The sequence below is a fragment of the Astyanax mexicanus genome, chromosome 13 (assembly GCF_023375975.1).
Source record: "Astyanax mexicanus isolate ESR-SI-001 chromosome 13, AstMex3_surface, whole genome shotgun sequence".
Lineage (NCBI taxonomy): Eukaryota > Metazoa > Chordata > Actinopteri > Characiformes > Acestrorhamphidae > Astyanax > Astyanax mexicanus.
The window spans coordinates 35,390,337-35,412,724 of NC_064420.1; the positions used below are offsets into that span (position 1 = coordinate 35,390,337).

Consider the following 22,388-nt stretch of genomic DNA (forward strand, 5'->3'; position numbering starts at 1 on the left):
CAAAAGACGCAAACAAGTGTGTTTTATGGTTTTAAAAATGTTTTTGTTTGTTTGTTTTCTATAAATAGCTTTCAAAATATAATGTTGGATAATATACAACTGGAACAAATGATCATTTAGTTTAAAAATATATCAGTGAAATGAATACTTTAATTTTGGTGCATCCCTGGACAAAACTAAGGGTGTAAGAAGAAATGGATACCGATATCCTATACTGTAAACATTTTTAAAATATCAATATTGATATTTATTATATAGTTTTATATTATTATGTGTTTATTATATAATGTTTGGCGTCAGTGGTTAATTTTGGCCAATAGATATCAGTGTTGTATCCTGTTAAAATGTTGTTTTAGAGTTTATAAATATGTCAGTGTGATTTTTATACTATTACAGTATTTTCCAAAATTAGATTTCATTTAATTGCATTTTATTTAAATCTTATTATACCGCCTTGCCTACAGTTTTGCAGTATGATATATTGAAGTGTAAGCCCTGTATCTTATCACTAAGTTCATGCCAATACACAGCTCCTGTGATAACCATTCACCACACCATTCGCCAATCCTATTAATCTATTAATGAAAGAATTCGCCAATCTATTAATGAAAGAAAAAAAAAAAACAGTTTGAGCACATATATAACAGTCTGAGTTTATTAAACAAGATAAAGATACAAAGTGTCCTCAACATTGATATTTTCTAAATTCATTTTGCTGTATTGTCTGTGCATACTGAGCCAAATCTTGGAGACCATGATGCAAGACAAATGAGGAAAAGAAAAGGAACCATTTCTAGACATATATAACAATGCCATACATATGTTAACAGTTAATAACTATTACGGTCAGGGAATTCCATGCGGAAAAATTAAAAAAAGGCTTGACAGACTGAATACTGAAAACTTCAACATGGAAGAAATAAAAGGAAATACAACACTCATTCAATGATAGTAAAATTAAGGCTTACGAATAAATGAGAAAAAGGATGGATATTAAAAACAACAATCAGTACTTACAGAGAAAATCATTAATAACTGGAATTACAGATACAAAAAAATGAACAAAGTACAGTATCTTACCGTTTATTTTGCACTATTAATGAATACATGGTATATTTTATAGTAAATGTACACATTTGATTTAGGGAGATTTAGCAAGTAAATAAGTTGGGTCAGCTCAACGTGTATTGTTTCCAGACAAGTGGTCAGCTGCTAAAGTAAAATCTGAAGTTCTACATTGAAAGTCCCAGTTAGGATGTATTGTTTAAAGCAACATTAATTTAGAGGCTACCTACAGAGAGTAATGCAGAAAAAGGGGGGAAATGGAATGAACCATTACCAAACATCCTAACTGGGGCTCTGATATGTAAACATCGTATAGAGTTCCATCATATAGCTTTCTGCTGAAATTTTAAAACACAAGGAGAACATTCTTCTTACTGCAGGTCTCTGAGACACATTGCTCATTCTCAAGGCTTAAACCATCATTCTTTATAGAGTCACATCATTTAATAAAGGAACTCTGGTCTGCCCTCTCCTTTACAATCAAGGAAAACTAGGGTGTAACAGACAGGAACTAGAACATCAGTTATCTGCTGAGTTTTTTAAACCTTTTTTTTATATATATAAGCACCAAGAAAACAGCTGAAACAGATGAAGCAATGTTAGGCTAATTGAAGGTAACACATATTGGTCACATTTACAAATGTTTAAAAATGTGTATGAATCAGTAAACCATTGCTGTACAAATCATTATTATTTAGGGCAATGTATATCGGAAGGGGGATACCAGGGAACAACAACAACTGATGGTCCTATAAAAACATAAAAACCAAATAAAAAGTAGAACAATAACAGTAATAAACAACTCAGCTTGTTAATAATAGTCTGGCAGTTTCTTAAATGTTCATGAATGAAACCATATGAGCTTAACAAGTGACTGGTATGGTATGACTGAACACAAAACAACAATGGAAGTGATGTAGCTGCTGTATTGTCTGACTATGTACAAAACAAATCTGACACACTGACTATTCAAAAAACAGTTAAACTGCACTGCATTGTTTAATGCAATATTTAGAAAAATAAAACAATTGGTCTGTTGTAGTTTTTTTTTTTTAGGAAACGGAAAATGTTAAATTGACAGAGCTATTAATCATTTAAACTGAATTAAATACAAATTAAAATGTAGAACGTCATTACCAGTAAGCACCTGCACATTCATTTGCTAACAGGCTGTTTAGGCCCACCTTCAGGGGAGTTTCTCCAAAATACTGGATACTAATAATTCCACACTAACTATACCTTATATACTGCATCACACGAGAAAAACAATAAAAACATACTAGAGTCTAAACATGGAAATCTTGTAATTCACCTCACTTTATTTGCTGCCATAAGTACAATGCAACGATTTGGATTAAGTTAGTGAGGCCACATGGAGCATAATAAGGCTAGAGTCAAAGCACTGGAGAACCACAACATCTCTGTTTTTTACTTTTAGTGAAATTGTGCTAACGATTTTACTTAAAGTAATAATAATAATAAAGAAGTGTTAACACTATTTTAAAAGGGGGATCTTCATATGCAAATGTAATTTTTTGATACCAAAAAAACAAAAGTGTAAAGTGAGTCAGTACCGTTTTTGCCAGGGGCTTTCCTTTTTTTTTCTTAGTAGCACCCTTAAAGTCACAGCTTGCAGCAACCTTTTTTCTTCAAAATAATCAATATCCCTTTTAATACTGCTATATGTTTTTAATGCTACAATACTTTCTGATTCAAAGTACTTTAACTGCTAAATTACTTGAACTCGGGAAGTGGCCTTTAAAGCCACTAGTATTACCAGTGTATGCACCAGTACTACCCATCCCACTGTGAGCCAGAAGTGCTGGCATTTTAACAACAGCATGCAAATTAGGGTTGCACAATATTTCAGCATCATTTCCACACCAACACAATGTGGGCATGTGCAATAGGCACACTACAGGACGTGCAATGTTATGTAAAATAAATATAATGATACGTTGCAACTTTTCTTGCAGCTTAAAACAAAAAAAAAAATCTTATTTTCTTTTGATAGAACAGAAGCAAAAAAAAAATGGAAATATTTGTTTTTTTCAAATATACAAAACCTGTCAAATGTTTGAACACAGCTCTTCTCATTCAATGTGTTTTTTTTTTCTTTTTATGATTTTTTACATTGTAAATGTAATATTGGAGACTATATTAAAGCTATACACATGCTGATTTATTTAGTAAACAAAAAGTGTTAAACAAACCACAATCTGTTTTATTTTTTTAGATTCTTCTAAGTAGCTACATTTATTTTTAAGGACAGATTTGCAGACTGAACATTTTAATCCAAGTGATTTAGTAGAGTCACCTGAAATAGTTTCTCAGTGTCTTGAAGGAAGGAGTTCCTGGAGGTGCTGAAAAATAGTTCCTGCTTTTCCTTCATGCTGTGAAACTCCAGCTCATCCCAAATAACCTCAAATCACCATCTCAGTTCGGTTTAAGTTTTTTGTTTACTATATAATTACAAAGTTAATTGTTTTTGTCTTTAATATTAATCTACAATGTAGAAAAGTAATTGAATAATAAAAAATAAAAAAATTAATGAAAAGGTGTGTGCAAACTTTTGACTGGTTCTGTATTTGATTATTTGGACATTTGAGATTGAGCTTAAGATAAATGGTATAAATTAAACGAAAGAAAATGTCAATTTTCTTGTAAGAATAAAGTTCAAACACCCTATGCGCTACTAATTTGTATTAACCCTTTTGGCCAAATAACCTCAGTTAGCCGTTTTCTAAAATCTCCTGTCAGTCTCTTGTCTGGAGAAAAGTTTTTTCTACTCCTCCATGCAGAATTCTAATTTTAGACAGGTAATAATAGGTAAATAATAAAACTTTTTTCCCTCACAAGGCATTTAGATTTTTGTTCTTTACATTTTACAATATATGTTTAAAAGTTATTTTATCAGTTTTATTTATTTAGTTATATGAACTAAATCTCTCAATATTGTTCTAATGAAGCTCAATCGTCCATATGATTAAACATATTCAAAGAACGTAATGGGGTGTCCTAATTTTTCACATGACTTTATTCTGGAATTCAGTGATTTAATTATTAATGCTGTGAATCTTAGACCATTAACTTTGTGTGATGTCCGGTAAACTTTCCTGTATTATTTAATATAAATCTATTGCAAAATGGTCAGTTTTTTCCCGACTGTGCAGCCCTAATGCAAATGAACATGTTAATAGCTGTTGTACAAGGGTATGTGTAGCTTTTTATTTTTTTCCTATAAAAGTGCCATATGTCTGCCATCACCATATTTAAAAACTGGTGCCCAAAATTCCAAAAACTTTAGAGGGAGCAGAGAATACAACAGAATGCAGGACATACCACAGCTTGGCCAGGGCATGTGGTTCTGGTTATGACATTTCACACTCAACTAGCACCGCTGTGTCATTACACTGCATCATCCATTTAATGGACAATGCATTAATGCAATTAGTATGATCGTCAAGTGCTACAAAATTTAGGAAAAAATGTATTATCTTAAAAAAAAAGGAAAAGAAAAAAATGGGAGAGCAGAGGAAATCCAATTGATTTCCATAACATTGCACAAAAGATACATAAGTACATCTGTGATGTAATTAATGCAAGCAGTTATTTTAGAGAGCGCTCTGTTACACAGACACTCTGTTCTATGCAAAATTTCTATGAAGTCTTCAGAGCCAGAGAGTTCTTTCAAACTGAAATGTCTTTTAAGACAATATAAAAATAATAGGAGCTCTTCCAACACAGCCTCGACCCACGAGAGCTGCTTTCTACAATGCATGGGAGATGGCATTATAGAATTTGACTTTTAAATTGTGAATATAATTTGGATAAACTAACATTTTAGCAAAAGGTGTATCCTATGGATTATATTGTTCTTTTGCACATAACTGTATCCACACTTTAAACACTACTATTTTTAGTTAGTCATGATGTTGATGATAATGTTGCATCACACCATTTGATTCATACATTACTTTTCAGTTTTATCCCAAGGCCCCAGATATCTGTAAATTAAGGATTAAAGAAGCTTTAACGTGGAAGAATCATGTCCACACTAAAACTAAACACACTACCCTGTAAAACCAGATGGTGCCATAACTAAACAAACAGACAGGAAATGACGAACAACCATTCTACTTCCTACAACGAAATTAGCCCCAAAGCTAAGGCCTTACTTCCCCTCTGAAAACAATTCAAACTTCTGAGCTGATACCCCAAAACTGGAAAGTGCTTAAAGTTTATCTTTGGATGTCTCCCTAACACACCCTTGATAACAATGTGAAACAGCCTTTGTTCTGTTCTTGGGACGCATTTCTAGATTCCCATTTAGACTGGTGACTGGTGTTGACTCACCTCGGACACCAGGTGATGAGACTGTAGCCAGTCAAGCAGCTACATCAGTTATTACTAAATGGCTAAAATATCAAAGAATATAGCAGACACCATGGTGTCCTTTGAGAACTGAGGTGCTGCATATATTCCTTTTCTGTCTTCTTATTTCTCAATAGAAGAGCAGCCTGGCACACAAACGACAAAATAAAGAAAAAATAAAACAACCTTTTTGAAAGGAAGAGGAGGTAAAGAGAAGAGCATACAGAAGCTCAGATGAGAGAGACACGTATGGGGATACTGGGAGATTCTGTTCTCTGTGGCGAATGGTGGCTAACAAGATGCTCAACCACTGTGTGTTTGGACATGTGCTTCATAAGGTAGGTCTCCTAAAAAAAACAAAAGAAAAAAAAAACAGAAAATTCGTTAGGACATTTTCACACATGCATTTTTTTTAGTTCAGTTGAAGCAGACTCAGTTTAATTTTTTACCATTGCTCTGATTTCTTTGGACAGGTGTGAATACAGTAGTTGCACTCTGATGTAGACCAACACAACGTGACCCAACTATCAATGGTACTTCCCAAGTGTGAGCTCTGCAGGTGCAGTTTATCCAGGTATATTACTGAAATAATTACTACACCTGTAAACAAAGGCTGCAGCTCTATGTTAAATTGTTCAGAAATATGCACTATTACTGCTACAACCCCAAACAGGTATAAAGAATAAGCAGAGCATGAAAGCTCTCGCATGTTTTGTTGTGAACAAATATTGATGCATTTTCTTGCACTTGCATTTTCCTAAAACCAAGAAAAACCTTTGTTAACTTAATATTAAGTTAACATTGTATTACAAAGCAGTGCATAAATATGAATGTGTTTGCTGTACATTTAGGAATAAAAATTGTTTGTTGTTATAATAACCTTATCAGTAAAGTTTAATCCATCTCCCTTCATGCAAAAGTAAGTAATTTGGAAGGTTAGTACTCACTGATGTGTATGCACGACCGCACATACTGCAACAATAGGCTTTAGCATTCTTCACAGCGTGTGCTGACAGGTGGATCTGTAGGGAGGCCGAGTCTGTGTAGGCACGGTAGCAGTTGGGACACTTGTAGGGTTTGTCTTTGTTGTGCTGCCTCTGATGGGACTGAGACACAAAAGAAAAAGCAGTTAGTTATAATGTATAATAAAGAAACTGATGATAATCTGTGAAACATGATGAAGGTTATATCGTGGCCTGATTGTATATGGTTAACAGTAGAACTGTTTCTATGTACACTGGAAGATACCAAGCCTGTGTTAATGTCTATGGTTTGTAGTCATCAGACAGTCATTAATTAGCCGACAAACACTAAAAAAAAACATTTAATTATATATTGTATTGTTAATAATGCAATTTTTAAATAATAGAGGGCAATATTTCCTATATGTCCAGCCCCTACCCCGAAGTTAAAGGACATTTTACAAACATTCTAACTATATGGTTCTTTTCCTTTTACATGTAATGTCCTGTACTAAGGCCAAAGCAACAAATACCATACTTAAGTGTTTTGTATTTAATCATTTGTTCAATCAAATTATTAAGACTATTCAACCAGTGAAGTCACAATCTGGACTCATTTTGTAATGTACATACCTGTAAATTTGATAGCTGTGTGAATGCTTTTTCACATCCAGGTTGAGCACACTTATATGGTCTATCCCCAGTATGAATCCTATGTAAAAAAAAAAAAAAAAAAAAGTAAATCAAATAAAATAATAAATCACTGCATATTCATGCTGCAATAGACAAAACAATTATTCATTGTTCATCGTTTGCTGCTCAGATCAGTTCAGCTCAGTCCAGTCTGCAGCCTGTTATGGATAAAATGCGTGACGCCAATTTAACACTAAAAATGTTACACAACAGTCACTATAATATAAAAATAAATCTAGTCTGTTCCACACAGATATACACTATAAAACTGTTGTTGATGGGTTTTGCCAAGTAGTTTTTTTTCTTCCAACAGTAACTTGATAGCTGTTACAATGCCTGTTAAAGGGTTATAAGGCTTTAGAGGCACTGACCTGGTGTGCTGTTGCAGGTGTGACAACTGTCGGAAGGAGTTCTCACAGTAGGAGCAGTGGTAAGGCTTGATCCCTAAGTGAATTCGGAGGTGCTGCGCTAGATATGAAGCATTGGCAAAAGACTTTGAACAGTGAGGACACTTATGCGGTTTGGCCTCTGTGTGGGATTTGGAATGAATCTGCATCTCTGACTTGTTGAAGAAGGTGAGTGGACATACTTTACACCTGTACAAAAACACACACAAACATTATCACTGTATATATACCATAAATTCCAATTAGATACCAAAGATCCTAGAACATTCAACAACTTATTTAGTATTCACACCTGTACGTTTTCCCCTCTTTGGCGATGGTTACTGATTGGTCAGGGCCTGAGGCCAGGATTGGGTAGGGTACCACCAGCAAGGGGCCAGTGTTGTTCTCTGCTTTGATCTTCTTACGGCCACGTGGAGCTTTGGGCTGTGGCCCCAGCATCCCCGCCAAGCTTGCGTTTTTCACCTGGTCCATACCAGGAGCGATAGCCAGGCCCGAGATCACATTGAGGGAAGGGGCTCCTCCTAGCCGGTTCTGACTGCTGGACGTGGGGGTGGTGGGGGTCATAGCGTCAGAAGTACTGTGACTGTCTGTGCGAGAAGATGGTGCCAGGCCTGTTATTTAAAAAAAGAAAAGAGGAAATGTTATTAGGTACTAGTTTATCTTCTACAATAATTTTTCCTACTTTAGGGGTCTGCAAATAGGCCTATACTGTAATTATAGTTATAACATTTAGAGCTACATAATGGAAATATACCAGTATAAAAAAAATAATTCTCTATTCACCATATATATGTTAGATCATATTTGGCACACTGCTAATTTTTCATTGTGTTTTTTTTTTTTTTTTTGCTGTACCTGATCGATGGTTCACTCTTGCAGCCTGGTCTACAGCTTGACGCATGTGCCAGTCTTCCCATAATCCTTTAGCTTTCACAGCTGACTTGTCATCCATGTTCAGATCTGCATCGTCACAAAGAAAAGTGACTTAATCTCTAAAACACACACTTACATTTTTTATTCTCATAAATACCTACCTTATAGTATTATTACAGTAAAACTGCCCTGAGAAATCATTCTTATAGCTGCTAGTCAGGCAAAATGCTTGCCGAAATCATTAGATGCTTGCTTAATTTGTTTTAAGATCAAACATGGAATTAATAAACTTGCTAATGTAGGTTTCTGGCTCTGTATACCATACTGTTCTAGAAGTGTACAACAAAAAAGAAAGTGTGTTGGACCATTACATGAACTTACCTGCTGCTGTGCTGGAGGCCGGGCGGGCGTGCAGGGCAATGTCCGGCTGGGAGGAGTTGTGGGCCTGCAGCCCCGGCACCTGCTGCAGCTTAGGGATGGACATCACATGCTGGCCAGCGTCCGAGGGCGGCGAGGCCACCAGCAGGGTCTGCTGAGAGGGAACAGTGGTGGGTGGCAAATGCGGAGGTCTGATCTTTTCTGCCATCAGCTGCTCTTTGATCTTGTTGATTAGAACCAGGTTATCCAGCTGTAAGAATCATTCGTTATGCTCAACTGGGGACATGGACATTACTTGGTATGAGCGGTCTATGGCGTTGAAGGGCTTTGTACCAATAGGGCACATGTATGCCACTTGTAATGGAATTTACATGTATTTGGCAATATTTGTTGTGGCTTATTACAGAACATTATAATATGGTAACAGCAGATGGGAAAATAAATGGCAGGCTAAATAAGACCATATATAAAATATACAAGTATTCAGTACATTGTGTTCAAATTGATTTTATTTGTTTAAACCACTGTGGCTCCCTCTAGTGATTAAATTCATAAGAAACAGTTGTTACAGTAACACAATGGGTACTGCTTAGCATGTGAATCCTTTCTATGTCTAGAATTGTTTGAGAAAAACAGATAACATCAGAACGAGATAACGAAACATCAAAATAACACATTGTTTAAACAGTTTAACTGTCTGTAAGTGATGTAGGGTGAACTCACCTGACCAGGCATGGAGGGAGGTGGGGGCCAGAAGTAGGGGTTGTTGAATCGAGGCTCCGCCATCCCTTCAAAAAACAAACAAAACAAGTTAAATAAAGACAAGCTCTATATTAACTGCAACTACATTACTTCCTAATAGTATTAAGTTATTTATTGTGTATATATTATACACACAGTGGCATGCAACAGTTTGTGGACCCTGTTTCTCTAAATGTTTAAGTGAGTAGAACCGAATTTAAAAAAGGCTTCATTTTAAAGGTTACGAATGCATCAAATATTCGGTAACTGTAATAAAAAAAATAAAATATCTGGTCGGTCAAATGAGTGAAAAGACAGAAGAATTTAATCAGAAGAATGAGGTCTTTGTTGACATGATTCAATCACAGCTGTAGTTGTGGTTTTGTAATTGTCTTTTCTTTGATAGCAAGACAAAAATATATTTAGTTCGTTACCTTTTGAAAAGTGGCACAATGAAGTTAAGGGTTAGGTTTCTTTAGTTTGTATTTTGTCCCTCTCTCGCTGGGTTTTTTTGCTCATCCCTTTAACTGCCATTTTATTATTATATTTAGACAGTGAAAACTGTGAGATGGAAGCACTTATATATCTTTTTATAGCTTTTTCCCCAATTGTAAGCATAAATTAGATTAATTTTCAACACCTCAGCCAGCTGCTTAGAGCCCATGCTTGTTAAGTGTTGGCACAAGATTTAAAGTTTCAGAGAACACTCCTTTTAGAAATACAATCACCGATCAAAATTAGGCATCAAGGGGCATCCTATTACAGTAAAGAGCCTTTTACATAGAGTGTGATTTTTCTATATGTGAAAAATGATATGTTTTTTAATTTAGTGGAACCTTTACACCAATTCTGACACGGTTTTAACATTTCTGCCTATTTTGAATATATGAGTACTTTGCACATACAATTCTTTAATAACAGATAGCACCCTGTTTTTTAATGGTCGGTGGGTTATTCTCAGCACTGCGGTGATCGTGGGTCAGTGACAGCAGTGTTGCTGGAGTTATTAAACACCTCAGTGTCACTGCTAGACTGAGAACAGTTCAAAAACTCCAGCACAACATACCCACTAACACACCACCACCACATGAGTCAGTCACTGCAGTGCTGAGAATAACCCACCACCCAAGTAATAACTGCTCTGTGGTTGTCATGTGGGGTCCTGGCTATTGAAGAACAGAGTAAAAGGAGCATAATTAAGTATGCAGATAAATAATAATAATAATAATGTAAAGTGATAATTACTGTGCAAGAAGTGCCAGAATGAGCTGGGATGGCGTGTCTGGCTCAGTGAATCAGTGTTAATCTGAATTGAGATTTGGTGACCCCAAAGACCATAGCAAGTAATGTACATCGTTTTAATTCTCATCAGACTGCTCAGTGACCACTCACTGGAAGGAATAACCAACTGCACTATAAAGTCAACTGAACAATCCCCCACTGTTCTTAAACGAGAACCCCTTCCAACAGCTACAAAATTCTGCATTCTTTTCTACCTTTCCTTACTGTAGCCTAAAAGGTCCATTTTAACTTAAGCAGTCCACAGCTAGGATCTGTTTAACTGTGCTGAGATTAAGGCTGCCACAAACGATTATTTTTATAGTCGACTAATCACCGATTATTTTTTATGATTAGTCGACTAATCGGATCATACGTTAATTGAATATAAAACACAGTTTATCACAATAGAATGCAGCTGCTATTATACAACCAACATTAGATTTCAGCTATATGCTAACTAAAAATAAAAACAATTAAAATCATAGTTCATTAAACCTTTAATGAAATATGCAGCTTGTTGTAACAGACAATTATTTTACTGTTTAGCATAAAGTGTAAACAACTGTGTAAAATAAGGATAAGGCACTGGCATTTATGAAACATCTCAACTGTGAGGTTGTTTGAACTATTATGAAAAAAAAGTATATTAATAAAAAATGCCTCTCTGTCCAGATATTGTGTACATTACCGTCTCTCTGTCGCACTCAGTGTGTCTTTAGTTTCTGCCCGATCTTGTTTTTCTGCCAGTTCTTGGGCTCCCTATCTCTTTATAAAGGCGTTTTTCCCCGTCCGCGTCCCAATTCACTAGCCAGGGCAGCGGTCTGCACAGATCTGATTGGCAGAGGAGAGCGTTTGGTGATTTTACACCACACATGACTGATCTGTGAGTTTACTGCACCGAAAAGCACTGAAAACAGAAGCCACTGTCAGAATGAAATCCTTCTCTGTAGTTTATCGGTTTGGGACGGCATTTGTGACAACGTCTGGGTCCGGATCCGGATCGCGGTCCGCCTATTAGTGACCTCTGTTTTAAAGCTATCAAGATGAGTAAGTTAAGTACTAAGTTCTCTGTTTACGCTAATTTTAGCAGCTAAATAGCAATTTAGCTTCTTCGTCATTTAATCAGCCACAACATGCCTCCTTTTCAGGTGCTCATGCATCGCGGTTGTGCTGCCGAGGAAGGCAAGTTCTTCATTGCAGATATTGCATTGCACGCGTTTCACTTTTATTTTCTTGGTGATCCCACACTTTTGAGTTCTGTAGCGGGGTAGCCATGAAACCAGAGCCTGTCTGTATAATGTCCTGAGATGTCGTCCACTACCTACCCCGGTTTCCACTACTGCGCATGTGCGTCCAGGACAGAAAGGCAGTCGCAGCAGTTTGGAGAGAAAAACAAAGAAAAAAAAAACAACGACTAATCGACTATTAAATTAGTCGTCGACTATTTTAATAGTCGACATAATCGTGACTAGTCGACTAATCGTGGCAGCCCTAGCTGAGATATGGTGAACGCAAAAGCCAGAGTGTATTATTTATGTTGTAGTAATTCTCATTAAATCACTCAGTGGCCTCTCGTGCCTCCTCGGGATAGAAATGTTTCATCACAGCATTAAAGTGATAGTCAGAAAAACTTCGTAATGATGTGTACTGGCTATAAGGGAACCACCGGATGCCCCACTTTAGTGGTGTGTAGGCCTGTACCACGCTCATTGTGTATGCTACACATGCTCTCGCCCACTTGTGGACAGCATGGTGACAGATGACTCATTTGACCAGGTCACCAGTTTTCATACATTGTAGCCCAGTGTCTATAAATTTTACACCACTGAGCATTCAATGATCTCATCATGTTCTGCATTGAAAGATCATCTACACAGCTGTATACTTTATTAATGATTTTCCCTTGACCATGCCCTTACCCATTTTCCTAATTCTGTTTTTCTTGCATGCATTATAAAATTTAGGATTGCTGTTATAATTTGTGTTACAAAAATGTAAATAATTACAATGATTTATCACATAAAAAATACCCAAATTTAAGCTCTCTGTAATGTGTTTTATTAGCAGTGTAATGATGAAATGTTTGCTAGTAATATCACTACAGTTCTAAAAACTCATTCTGAATAGACATATTAACAGGATCATGTATCCTTAATGTTACATGGAATTACTCTCACTCTCTCTCTCTCTCTCTCTCTCTCTCAATCTAAATTACAAGTACATTTTATAAGTAGAAAATATACACCCCGATATCTACAATGCCATTCTTACTAGTAAAAAGTCCAGGTTCACTTTTAAAACACCCATAAAAGCTCAGACCCATTTCTGAATATTGATGCCAAATTTAAAATTGAATCAGATACATTCAGTGAGCAGCTTATTATATACTATATAATTATATATATTTTATAAGAAACATGTTTGTTTCTTATAGTAAGAACATGATATTATTTTAAGGTTTAAATCGTTTTTTGTAACAAAAATGACAACAATTTCCTAACTTCTAACAGTTTGTTCTAGCAATCATATTAAGTTATAAGTCATATGAAACGTAAAACATTTTATTAAAGAGTTTGAGTTGTTAAAATGGTTGGAATAGATCAGTAGAAGCAAATAATACACTTTTAAAGGAGATTTTTGTCTTAAGCAATAACCTACCTAGCACATCTAGCTAACTACATAGATCCACATTTACACACCATCCTGTGACTGTGATGCTCTCAGGATGTCCAGTATGTGTCATGTTAGGAACTTCATGAGTTAAAGTAAAGAAGTCTAAAGTGCTGTAATACATTTTACACAGCTTTTAAAGGGTCTATGACACATACATCGCAATAAAAGAATGAGGTCAGCTGACTACCTATATATACTGAATATAGACCAGGTTATTCCATCAATTGATTTTTTTTCCCCCTGATGTCACGGCCATATTCCAAGATAACAATGCCAGGATTCATAGGGCTGGAATTGTGAAAGAGTGATTCAGGGAGCATGAGATCATCATTTTCTCACATGGATTGTTTACCACAGAGTCCAGACCTTAACCCCATTGTGAATCTTTGGGATGTGCTGGAGAAGGCTTTGTGCAGTGGTCAGACTCTACTATTGTCAATGCAAGATCTTGGTGAAAAAATAATGCAACACTGGATTAAAATAAATCTTGTGACATTGCAGAAGCTTATCAAAGCAATATTAGAGTGTGTGACCTTTTTTGGCCAGGCAGTGTATTTTGTAGATATATAAGTCCTATGTTGATAAGAATAATACTAATGGTACTTAAAACTAAACATTTTTTTTTTACTTTTTGAGAGTGATGACATTGTCTAGTCAAAAATAAATGCATGCATTAAGGATGTGTCCTGGTAATTGATGTCTATAGCATGCCATCCCTATTCCAAATACAAATATTGTCATTTAGAGCATTTATTTGCAGAAAACGAGAAATATCTAAAATAACAAAAAAGATGCAAAGCTTTCAGACCTCAAATAATGCAAAGAAAACAAGTTCATATTCATAAAGTTTTAAGAGTTCAGAAATCAATATTTGGTGGAATACCCTGGTTTTAATCACAGTTTAATGCATCTTGGCATGTTCTCCTCCACCAGTCTTACACTGCTTTTGGATAACTTTATGCCACTCCTGGTACAAAAATTCAAGCAGTTTAGCTTGGTTTGATGGCTTGTGATCATCCATCTTCCTTTTGATTATATTCGAGAGGTTTTCGCTTTGGTAAAGTCAAAGAATCTCATAATTTTGTCTCTCATAATGGTCTCTTTTTTATTTTTTCCCAGTGCCCTGTATGATATTACTAGCCAACATTTCAGAGCTGATGTCTAAAATGAGAATTTATACTAGAGTAACTACATTACAAATATCTTTTATTAATTATTTTCACCAGTAAAACTGAGTTGGGCCTTGTAATGCTGGTGTCATTTTAGGGAAAACGGATTGCCAGGGGCGCATATTAGGTATACTGCTTTAAAATGCTAGCTAGCTTAACTGGCTAAATTAGCTAACTAATAAGCATCATTTGACAAGGTAGCTATCTTAACTAGCTAGCTAGGACAACTCGCCAGAAAAACAGCAACGTCCCCACAGTTTAGAAGCCTTAACATTTATCTAGCTAACAAAAAGACAAGAATTTTAACCTGGCCAACACTTTCTCTCTCTTTCTCTCTTTCTTCCAGAGGACGAGTTTTTTTAGTTAACTAACTTTTCCCTCTTTCTATCGATCCTCTCATATCTGATAACAAAAACAAAGAGACGCTGCTGTTTGTGCTGAAGAGAGATGTCCCTCAGGTTTCTCTCAGCACCTCCTGATAATCCCCCACGGTTTCAGCGGAAAATCCGCTCCAGACAAAAGACAAAAAGACAGAAAACAGCTAAAATGGCAGCCTGTCTTTATTTTCATAAGGAAGGGCGCCATATTCTGCAGAGCCCAAATTTGCTCCACGGTTCCTGTCGAAAGCCGAAACCAGCAGGAGTGTAGCTACGCGTGTGTGTGTGTTCGTGTGCGTATTAGTAAGTGTGTGTGTGGGAATGTGGCTGTTTGTTTATGAAGAGGAATTGCACCTTTGAATTGCCCGGCCCCTCTGGAAAAAAAATGACACTTCCTACAACAATCGTGCGGAGCTCTGAGGCGGCGGCGTGCAGGGTTGATCTACAGCCCGCCGCTCGGCTGCAGCGCTGCGCTCACAGCGGCGCTCTCTGCAGCGGCGATGTGGCGAATTTACCCCGTGAATAAAAGCTTTCACTGCAGCCCCGCCGTCCTCCCTCTTAACCAGATTTTGGGGGAGATATTTCACCGCCTGCGCTCCGTAAGCACAGCTCGCATCGGCGCTCTAAACGCGCGCTGCAGTCTAACCCCGGCCCCGCGCTGAGTAAAGAAGTGAAACGTGTCTCACAGACCTTTTATTCCGGGTGCAGTTTTTCCCTCGCAGAATAAAAAGCTAAAAGCTCCTGATGGGTTTTCTATGCGCCTCCACCTTTCACCGCTTCCGGGTCGCAGCTCGTTCACTTCTGGGTTTTTCCTCCCTCCCTCTTTCTCTCCCTCTCCCCATTTCTTTCTTTCTCTCTCGCTATTTTTTCCTTTTCTATTTCTCTCTCTTTTTAAACACGACACTTACGAACAAAAGACACTTACGCAGATATTTAGGTAGTTATTTTTCAGACAGAAAAGAAAGGAAAACACTGGTTCCTTACTGTAGATGCAGCAGGGCTGACTATAGACTGAACGACTGAAAAAGGACATAACCAAAGCTTTGGACTGGATTAATTTATAATAATAAGAGTTATAACCATCATTACAACTGTAGTAATAAAAAGTAATAGTAATTCTCATTATAACAGTAACGTTACTGATAATATAAAAAAATAACATTCCTTATAACTGTAGTAGTTATAATAGTAAAAATAATTATATTATTTTTTATAACAGTTATAATCATTACAACAGTAGTTATAATAATAATTCTCATTATAACAGCAGTAGAAATAATAGAAATAATACTCCTTATAATTAAAGCAGTTGTAATAGTAATAGTAATATTACTCTTTATAACAGTAGTAATACTAACAGTAATAATAACAACAGTAATTACTCTTTATAACAGTAGTAATAATAACAAAAATAATGAACAGTAGTAATAGTATAAATAATAGTAGTAATAATAATAACAACAACAACAAAAACAATGTTGTAATAATAAAAATAATAATAATAATAATAATAATAATATAATACACAGTAAAAAATACACATTATATCATTATGACACAAGACCTAAACATAAAAAAACAACAACGTAAACATTAATCTAAAAGGTTTTGCAGTGGGGATAAATGTAAAATAATTTATGAATTATTATTTTATTGTCCTTTTTACATAAGGAACACTGAATATGTACTTTGTTCAAATAAGATTCATAGGAACACATTACACGAATAGCAGTTAAAATGATCTTAAAATGAATTTTTCTTATTATCTTGGGGACAAAGATAATTGTTTATTCAGAATTTAGGACTGTTATATTTCGCTTTAGCTTTAGCCCTATTAGAACTATTTTTTACTAATTAAAAAATAGGGAAATGTTCATCATGTGGCTGATCCGTGACTCACCGCTAGATGTCGCTGTCAGTCCTGCGGGCTGAAAGAAGTCTTTCTGCAGAAACTGGTGGAGACAGACCTGTGTTCCAGTCACAGTGGCGATGACAGGAACAACACGTCTTGTTCCAGAAACACTGTGGTCTTTATTATATGTATTGTCCCATTTTATTCTGGTGTGGGGTTCTCCAGGCAGTCGCATATAAGTTGATTTCAAAATATACTAGGCTTTCTTCCCACACACTGTACAGGGGAATTCCACCAAATTATCACATTTCTGCTTAAATCAGTGGAATTAATGTAAATTCTATAAACTACTAAAACGTACAGACTCTGGTATCTTTAGCAGGGCTGATGATGGGAATAAGGGCAGACAATGTCTACAATAGTCACAAGTAATTATACATGTCTTACTTTAAAAATGTTTAAAATGTTTAAGACCAAACACTTATGTCAGAAGTATCGCTAAGAAGTGTCTAATGAATTAGGCAGTGTATTTAAACAGTTATGTTTAACAACTTTGCGTGGAGTTAAATGTAAGAAACAATTGTGTTTGTCTTTAAGATTATGGGCCCTACCATACACCCTGCACAAGGCGCATTGCGATGATTATTCCTATCTGACACCCCATCAACAGTTTATTTTTACACATTGTGCCCACACTGTTAAAATAGTGTCAGAGTTTAGGAATAAATCTACACTGATGGTCGTGGTGGTCTGGAAGTGAGGTGTATTCAGGTAAATTTCTTGTATGTGGCTATTTCTGTGGCGGATAACACATGCGCCACTGACTGAAATTAACCTAAACAACAGTCAATTCCATTCCTATGGGTGCGCAAAATGCTAACCCAACTTTTAGCTCAACAATAAACAGAATAAAGAATAAAATCAAGTTGCTGTTCCCTTAAATGATCTGCTGGCGCACCTTGACAAAGTGAATGCACAGGTCAGTTTCCTCTGCTAAGATGCACAAAATGCCGCACTGTTAAGATATAAGAGCGCCAAAGTCAGCGCTCACCTGCCTCTTAAAAGGAATGATGACTGACACACTGGTTGGTTTGTTTCACGTTATGCCCAAAACACATCCACGATTATTAAAGAGAATTAGTACATGCTATTTGTGCATTTCGAGTCACGCAAGGTGTATTTTTTTTTGCGCTCTCATGATACCAAAAACACACCGACACGCCCTAAATCCAGCTGTGCGATACGCAATTGACCAGTGCGCTATACATAGCTAAAATAGCTAGTCTCCAGTCCCAATCTGTCACTGAGAATGTGTGTTACACAGGCAGCATGTGACAAAACAACTACTGAAAACACCCCAAAAACCTAATCGCTTGGTGTCCTCAGTGACAAAGCCTCTTATAAATCTGGTGAGAAGGAATGGCACAACGTGGTGAATGCTTTACCATCTCAACTTTGTTTTGGAAAGTGTTACTTTGCACAGGGAAGTTGTGTGCTCAGTATCTTTTGCTAAAAATAGATATTGTCTATAACGTTGCGTGTTTTGTTCCTTGAAGGTCTCTTTTATGCATCATTGTGGTTTTTTTTTTAATGTTAAAATCACTTTTTTACACAACTATATAGTGTAGTGTCCTATATTACCATAAACCACACTGTCCTTAACTACATCTGACTACCAGAATTCATCCCATAATTGAATTTTTGGAAGTTTATAAAAAAAGGAAAACAAGTTACAATCTGTTCCTCTTACAGAGGAACCATAGCGTTATAGGCTTTGCCACAAGACTTCCTCTGTAATAGTGCAAACCTAGCTTACCATCCCAGCCCAAAAGGCAGTTTGGTTAGCTGACGTGTTTTCCTGTCTCATAGTTCTGAGTGTTTCTTTGCATTTCCACCGCATAAAGAGTCAGGTTGTTACGACACTGTTTGATCTTTTCTAGAGAATCAAGACTACAGATGCGTGCATCTGGGGATACAGATGTAGGCTAGCAATGTAAAATACTTATTTTGGCTATTAACTATTATTTATTTATACATTTATTTTGTTATACATTTAAATGTGATTACAGTCTATGTTCCTGTTCATGGTCACTAGATGTTTAAAATGACCGTGTCTGCAGTATTTCTTTTTTTGGTAAGTAAGATAAAACTTCTGATCTCTTCACCAACTGCTGATTTGTTATTTGTCCATAATAGGAATGTTTAAAAATAATTGGCATAATTGGCTCCCTTTTGTTTAGACATTAATGTTTCTGATTATCTTGCATCTACAGATTTTACCACTGCACTGTTTCTAGGTTACAGTCTGTGGGTTTCATATGTGTTACAGTATAGCTGCTCAACATATCAATAATAATCAGTGTATTCTGGGTAGTGTTCACTTTATCATGCCATTTATGAATCGGAATATATTGTCATTGTTTGTGGGGGGCATTGAAACAAAAATATGTTTCAACTTTTTTTATTATATGGGCCAATACAAATGCTCTAAACTTACTTGGAGAGCATTTAACACTGGGTCATTTCTTTCTCATTTCCTCAGATCCTCAAATTATAGCCCACATATTAACAACAAAATTATACATAGCAATTATAATTAAAAGAACAGTTAGGTAATAGAGGTGCTATAAAGCTAACAGTGTTTTAAACAGAGCTGAAAGCTGCTCAAACTGGAAAGGTTGTAGCCTGGATTTAAAATTATTCTCTTCTAATGAGCTCCGTCCACTGATTCCATTTAACAGCAGCATATCAGCGAAATGCTGCTTCTTGTTGCTAATGATCTGACAGTTCTCAGCTTCTCGGCTCATATTGCTGTATTTTATCAGATAAATATACTGGTCCTAAGCCATTGAGACATGTAAATAACAGTAAATTATTCCTACTGGATGTAAGTGTGGATGAGTTTCTTTAGGTCTGGTTCTTTGATGTTCACGTAACCCCAATACGTAATAAAAGTCACGGCACATGAAACATTAAGCTTACTAGCAGAATGATTAACCTGTAATTTAAAGGGATAATTTGTGGTCATATCAAACCACAATGTACCCATAGTAAATCATTGGCAGTATGATTCCTTTCATCTGATTTGGAAACATCCAGGTAGGCTTAATCCAAAATCTTTTGCCTTGTTTAAAACTGACTAAAAATATTTTTTGGTTTCATAGTGTATTACATTTAATTAAAATATGGCCCAGGTCTGTCCCTCATTTAAATAACTTTATTTATGATTTGTTGAATAGTTAATTTAATGATTGGATGCATCTGTGTTTAGCTGCATGATGAACTATATGAAATCAGTAAAATATTCCAATTGTATAATAAAAGACACAAGTCAGGTTGTATTCTAATTGAGATTACATTCCAGTAACATTAAATATTTTACTGTTTGCTTCTATTAGATTGTTAAGTGTTTGCTTTACTGTGCTATACTTTTTTTTACATGAACATTAATTCTTTATTTTTAACTTCCAAAAGTTAAATAAGGTTTCTCTCATTTTCACATTTTAACTTCACAGATATATTTTGATATAATAACCTTGTTATGAACTTATGTTTTATAAACATGTTATAAACTGTAACAAAGTGTACATTTTCTCTTTCATGCAACAAAAATGCAATGTTCGTCTTTTTCTTTAATCCAAAATCTCATAATAAATGAACCAATAGATATGGCTCAAAATAATTTACATGAATTTGTCATTAATGTTAAACGTTTATAAAGTTTTGTTCCTCCTCCTATAAAGCTGCCTTTTTGGAGATGCACACATTGTTTCATGATAGCACTGGTGTGCCATATATTTCTGTATACAAATGATACTGTTTTGTTTAATTTATTGTTTTGGTGCTGATGAATGTGTGTGTGTTTGTTTGCTTGTGTGTGTGTGATGTTTTTTCTGCAGGTATTGCCTCTAACATTAGCTGCTCAGTGTCAGCCAAAAGATGGTGAACTAATTAGCAAACGCTGTCCAGCAGGTAAACAAAATGTTTAATCTTGGCTTAAAAAATATTCAGTTAAGTCCTGTTACAGTCTGGAAGTGTAATTCACATTCTACATAGCAATTCTGTCCAAATTGTGAGATATGGAAATAATATTACAGGATTTTACATGAATATTTCTCGAGGTGTGCCGAGTTATAATGTTAGTTATCCTGCACACCTCACTAAAGTAAAAAAAAGTTACAGAAAGCATTTATAATGAATTTATAATTTGTACAACACCAACCATAAAAATGTTCACAAGCTTCCCTTTCAATGTGTGTCCTTTTTTATTTTTATGATGGTTGTGTTATTATCCGATTTATATTATTATTATAATTTTTGTGCAACTTGTCTCACAGTTTCTACGATATCGACACTGCTGTTTGAATAGACAACATGGCTTTCATAAAAACGTCACAGATTTTAAGCGCATGGAAAAGAGAATTAACTTGTTTGTCATTTTATTTTCATCCCTAATTACTTCTTTTAACTCCACTTTATTTTCTGTCTCTATCAAATCCCAATCTCCTCTTTGTATGAAAGCCACCAAACTGCATGTACTCCTTCGGCTATCTACAGCCATCCTGACCTGCACTCATCCATTATTATTTTTTTTTTTATCAAACATTCATACATAACAATCATTCCTTTTACGGTGAGCATCCACTAGCACGGCTCGCTGCGTGTGAGCGTGTCCGTGACTATTTGAATTCAAATGAAGCAACAGATGTAGTCAATCATAAGTTTAAGATTTCAAATTTTTAATAAACCTCAGTGTGATCTATAGTTGTATAAATCCATATTGCACCATTTTTAGCCTCTCTTCAGTGTATGAAAGGCACCTGTTCTGTGAGTGTGTGAGGCTCGTCTTTGTGTGGCGTGACAGCCTGCTGTTTCCTGATTCGCTGGACACAGCGTGGCGGCCGGATTCATTTGAATAAAGTTAAGATCTGCTCAACTTTCTTGCCAGAGGGCGGGGCTGCGCTCACTGCAGCGCAACCCAGCATGCACCGCGGCATGCGGCGGCATCGGGGCTTAAGTGCCAGTGGACGCGCACCGTTATTCAGTCCCATTAATTTTTACCATCATCTAGCAACCACTAGCAACACATCGGGAACCACTCAGTAAACACTTGTTACAATTAGGTACCAACCTTTCCCCATACCAATAACATAGCACACTTTAGCTTAATTTAAATAAAAGGCCCACATTGGACCACCCACATTAGACAGCGCAGTGATCGTGGTGCTGTCGGGCTAGAAAGAAAGTGAACAGACAAACAACAGGGGAGGTATGTAAAGAAAAGCTTGCCAGAGAGGCATTTTATTTGTATTTTTTGTTATTATTGTTCATTATAGTTTAAGCAACCTCACGGGCCAGATGTTTCATACTTGCGGGCCACATCTGGCCAGTGGGCCGCCTATTGCCGTCCCCTGTCCTACAGGTCATTGCAGAGTTCTTTAGCTTCCATGGGTCATCCAAAAAAGCATGGGATACAATATTGGTTCCTGTCGCATGACATTTTGTATGTGTATATGATGAATAAATACTCATTGAAACAT

The 22,388-nt window shown here is 36.0% G+C and overlaps 3 protein-coding genes across 6 annotated transcripts in view; 2 read left to right on the forward strand and 1 right to left on the reverse strand.

The window, feature by feature from the left end:
• Positions 1-5,656, forward strand: part of ccdc30 (coiled-coil domain containing 30) — a 23,778-nt gene extending 18,122 nt beyond the window's left edge. The window contains exon 29 of the transcript XR_007423795.1: positions 5,577-5,656. The gene's annotated coding sequence lies outside the window, so the exon portion shown is untranslated. The remainder of the gene's footprint in view (positions 1-5,576) is intronic.
• Positions 640-15,795, reverse strand: znf362b (zinc finger protein 362b). 3 transcript variants are annotated; one of them, XM_015603007.3, is made up of 9 exons: positions 15,687-15,795; positions 9,479-9,543; positions 8,759-9,005; positions 8,360-8,464; positions 7,794-8,115; positions 7,466-7,690; positions 7,035-7,113; positions 6,387-6,545; positions 640-5,786 (listed from the first exon to the last, which is right to left on the reverse strand). In XM_015603007.3, the coding sequence occupies exons 2-9, from the start codon at positions 9,539-9,541 to the stop codon at positions 5,670-5,672; spliced, it is 1,317 nt and encodes a 438-aa protein (XP_015458493.1). In that variant the 5' UTR covers positions 9,542-9,543; positions 15,687-15,795; the 3' UTR covers positions 640-5,669. The 3 variants fall into 3 exon arrangements, with proteins under 3 accessions (XP_015458493.1, XP_022533154.1, XP_022533153.1); XM_022677433.2 differs by lacking the exon at positions 15,687-15,795 and adding an exon at positions 15,351-15,666 and having other exon boundaries at positions 8,759-8,909; XM_022677432.2 differs by lacking the exon at positions 15,687-15,795 and adding an exon at positions 15,351-15,666.
• si:ch211-112c15.8 (tumor necrosis factor receptor superfamily member 1A) overlaps positions 7,582-22,388 on the forward strand; it is a 32,660-nt gene continuing 17,853 nt past the window's right edge. Inside the window, exons 1-2 of one of the 2 annotated variants that reach the window (XM_022677436.2) lie at positions 7,582-7,669; positions 20,748-20,820. Coding sequence is in view for 1 of the 2 variants with exons in the window: in XM_022677435.2 (XP_022533156.1) it covers positions 18,944-18,982; positions 20,748-20,820 (112 nt within the window). In the remaining variant the exon portion in view is untranslated. Of the gene's footprint in view, positions 7,670-18,703; positions 18,983-20,747; positions 20,821-22,388 lie in introns of those variants that run through there. The other variant, XM_022677435.2, reaches the window with a different exon arrangement.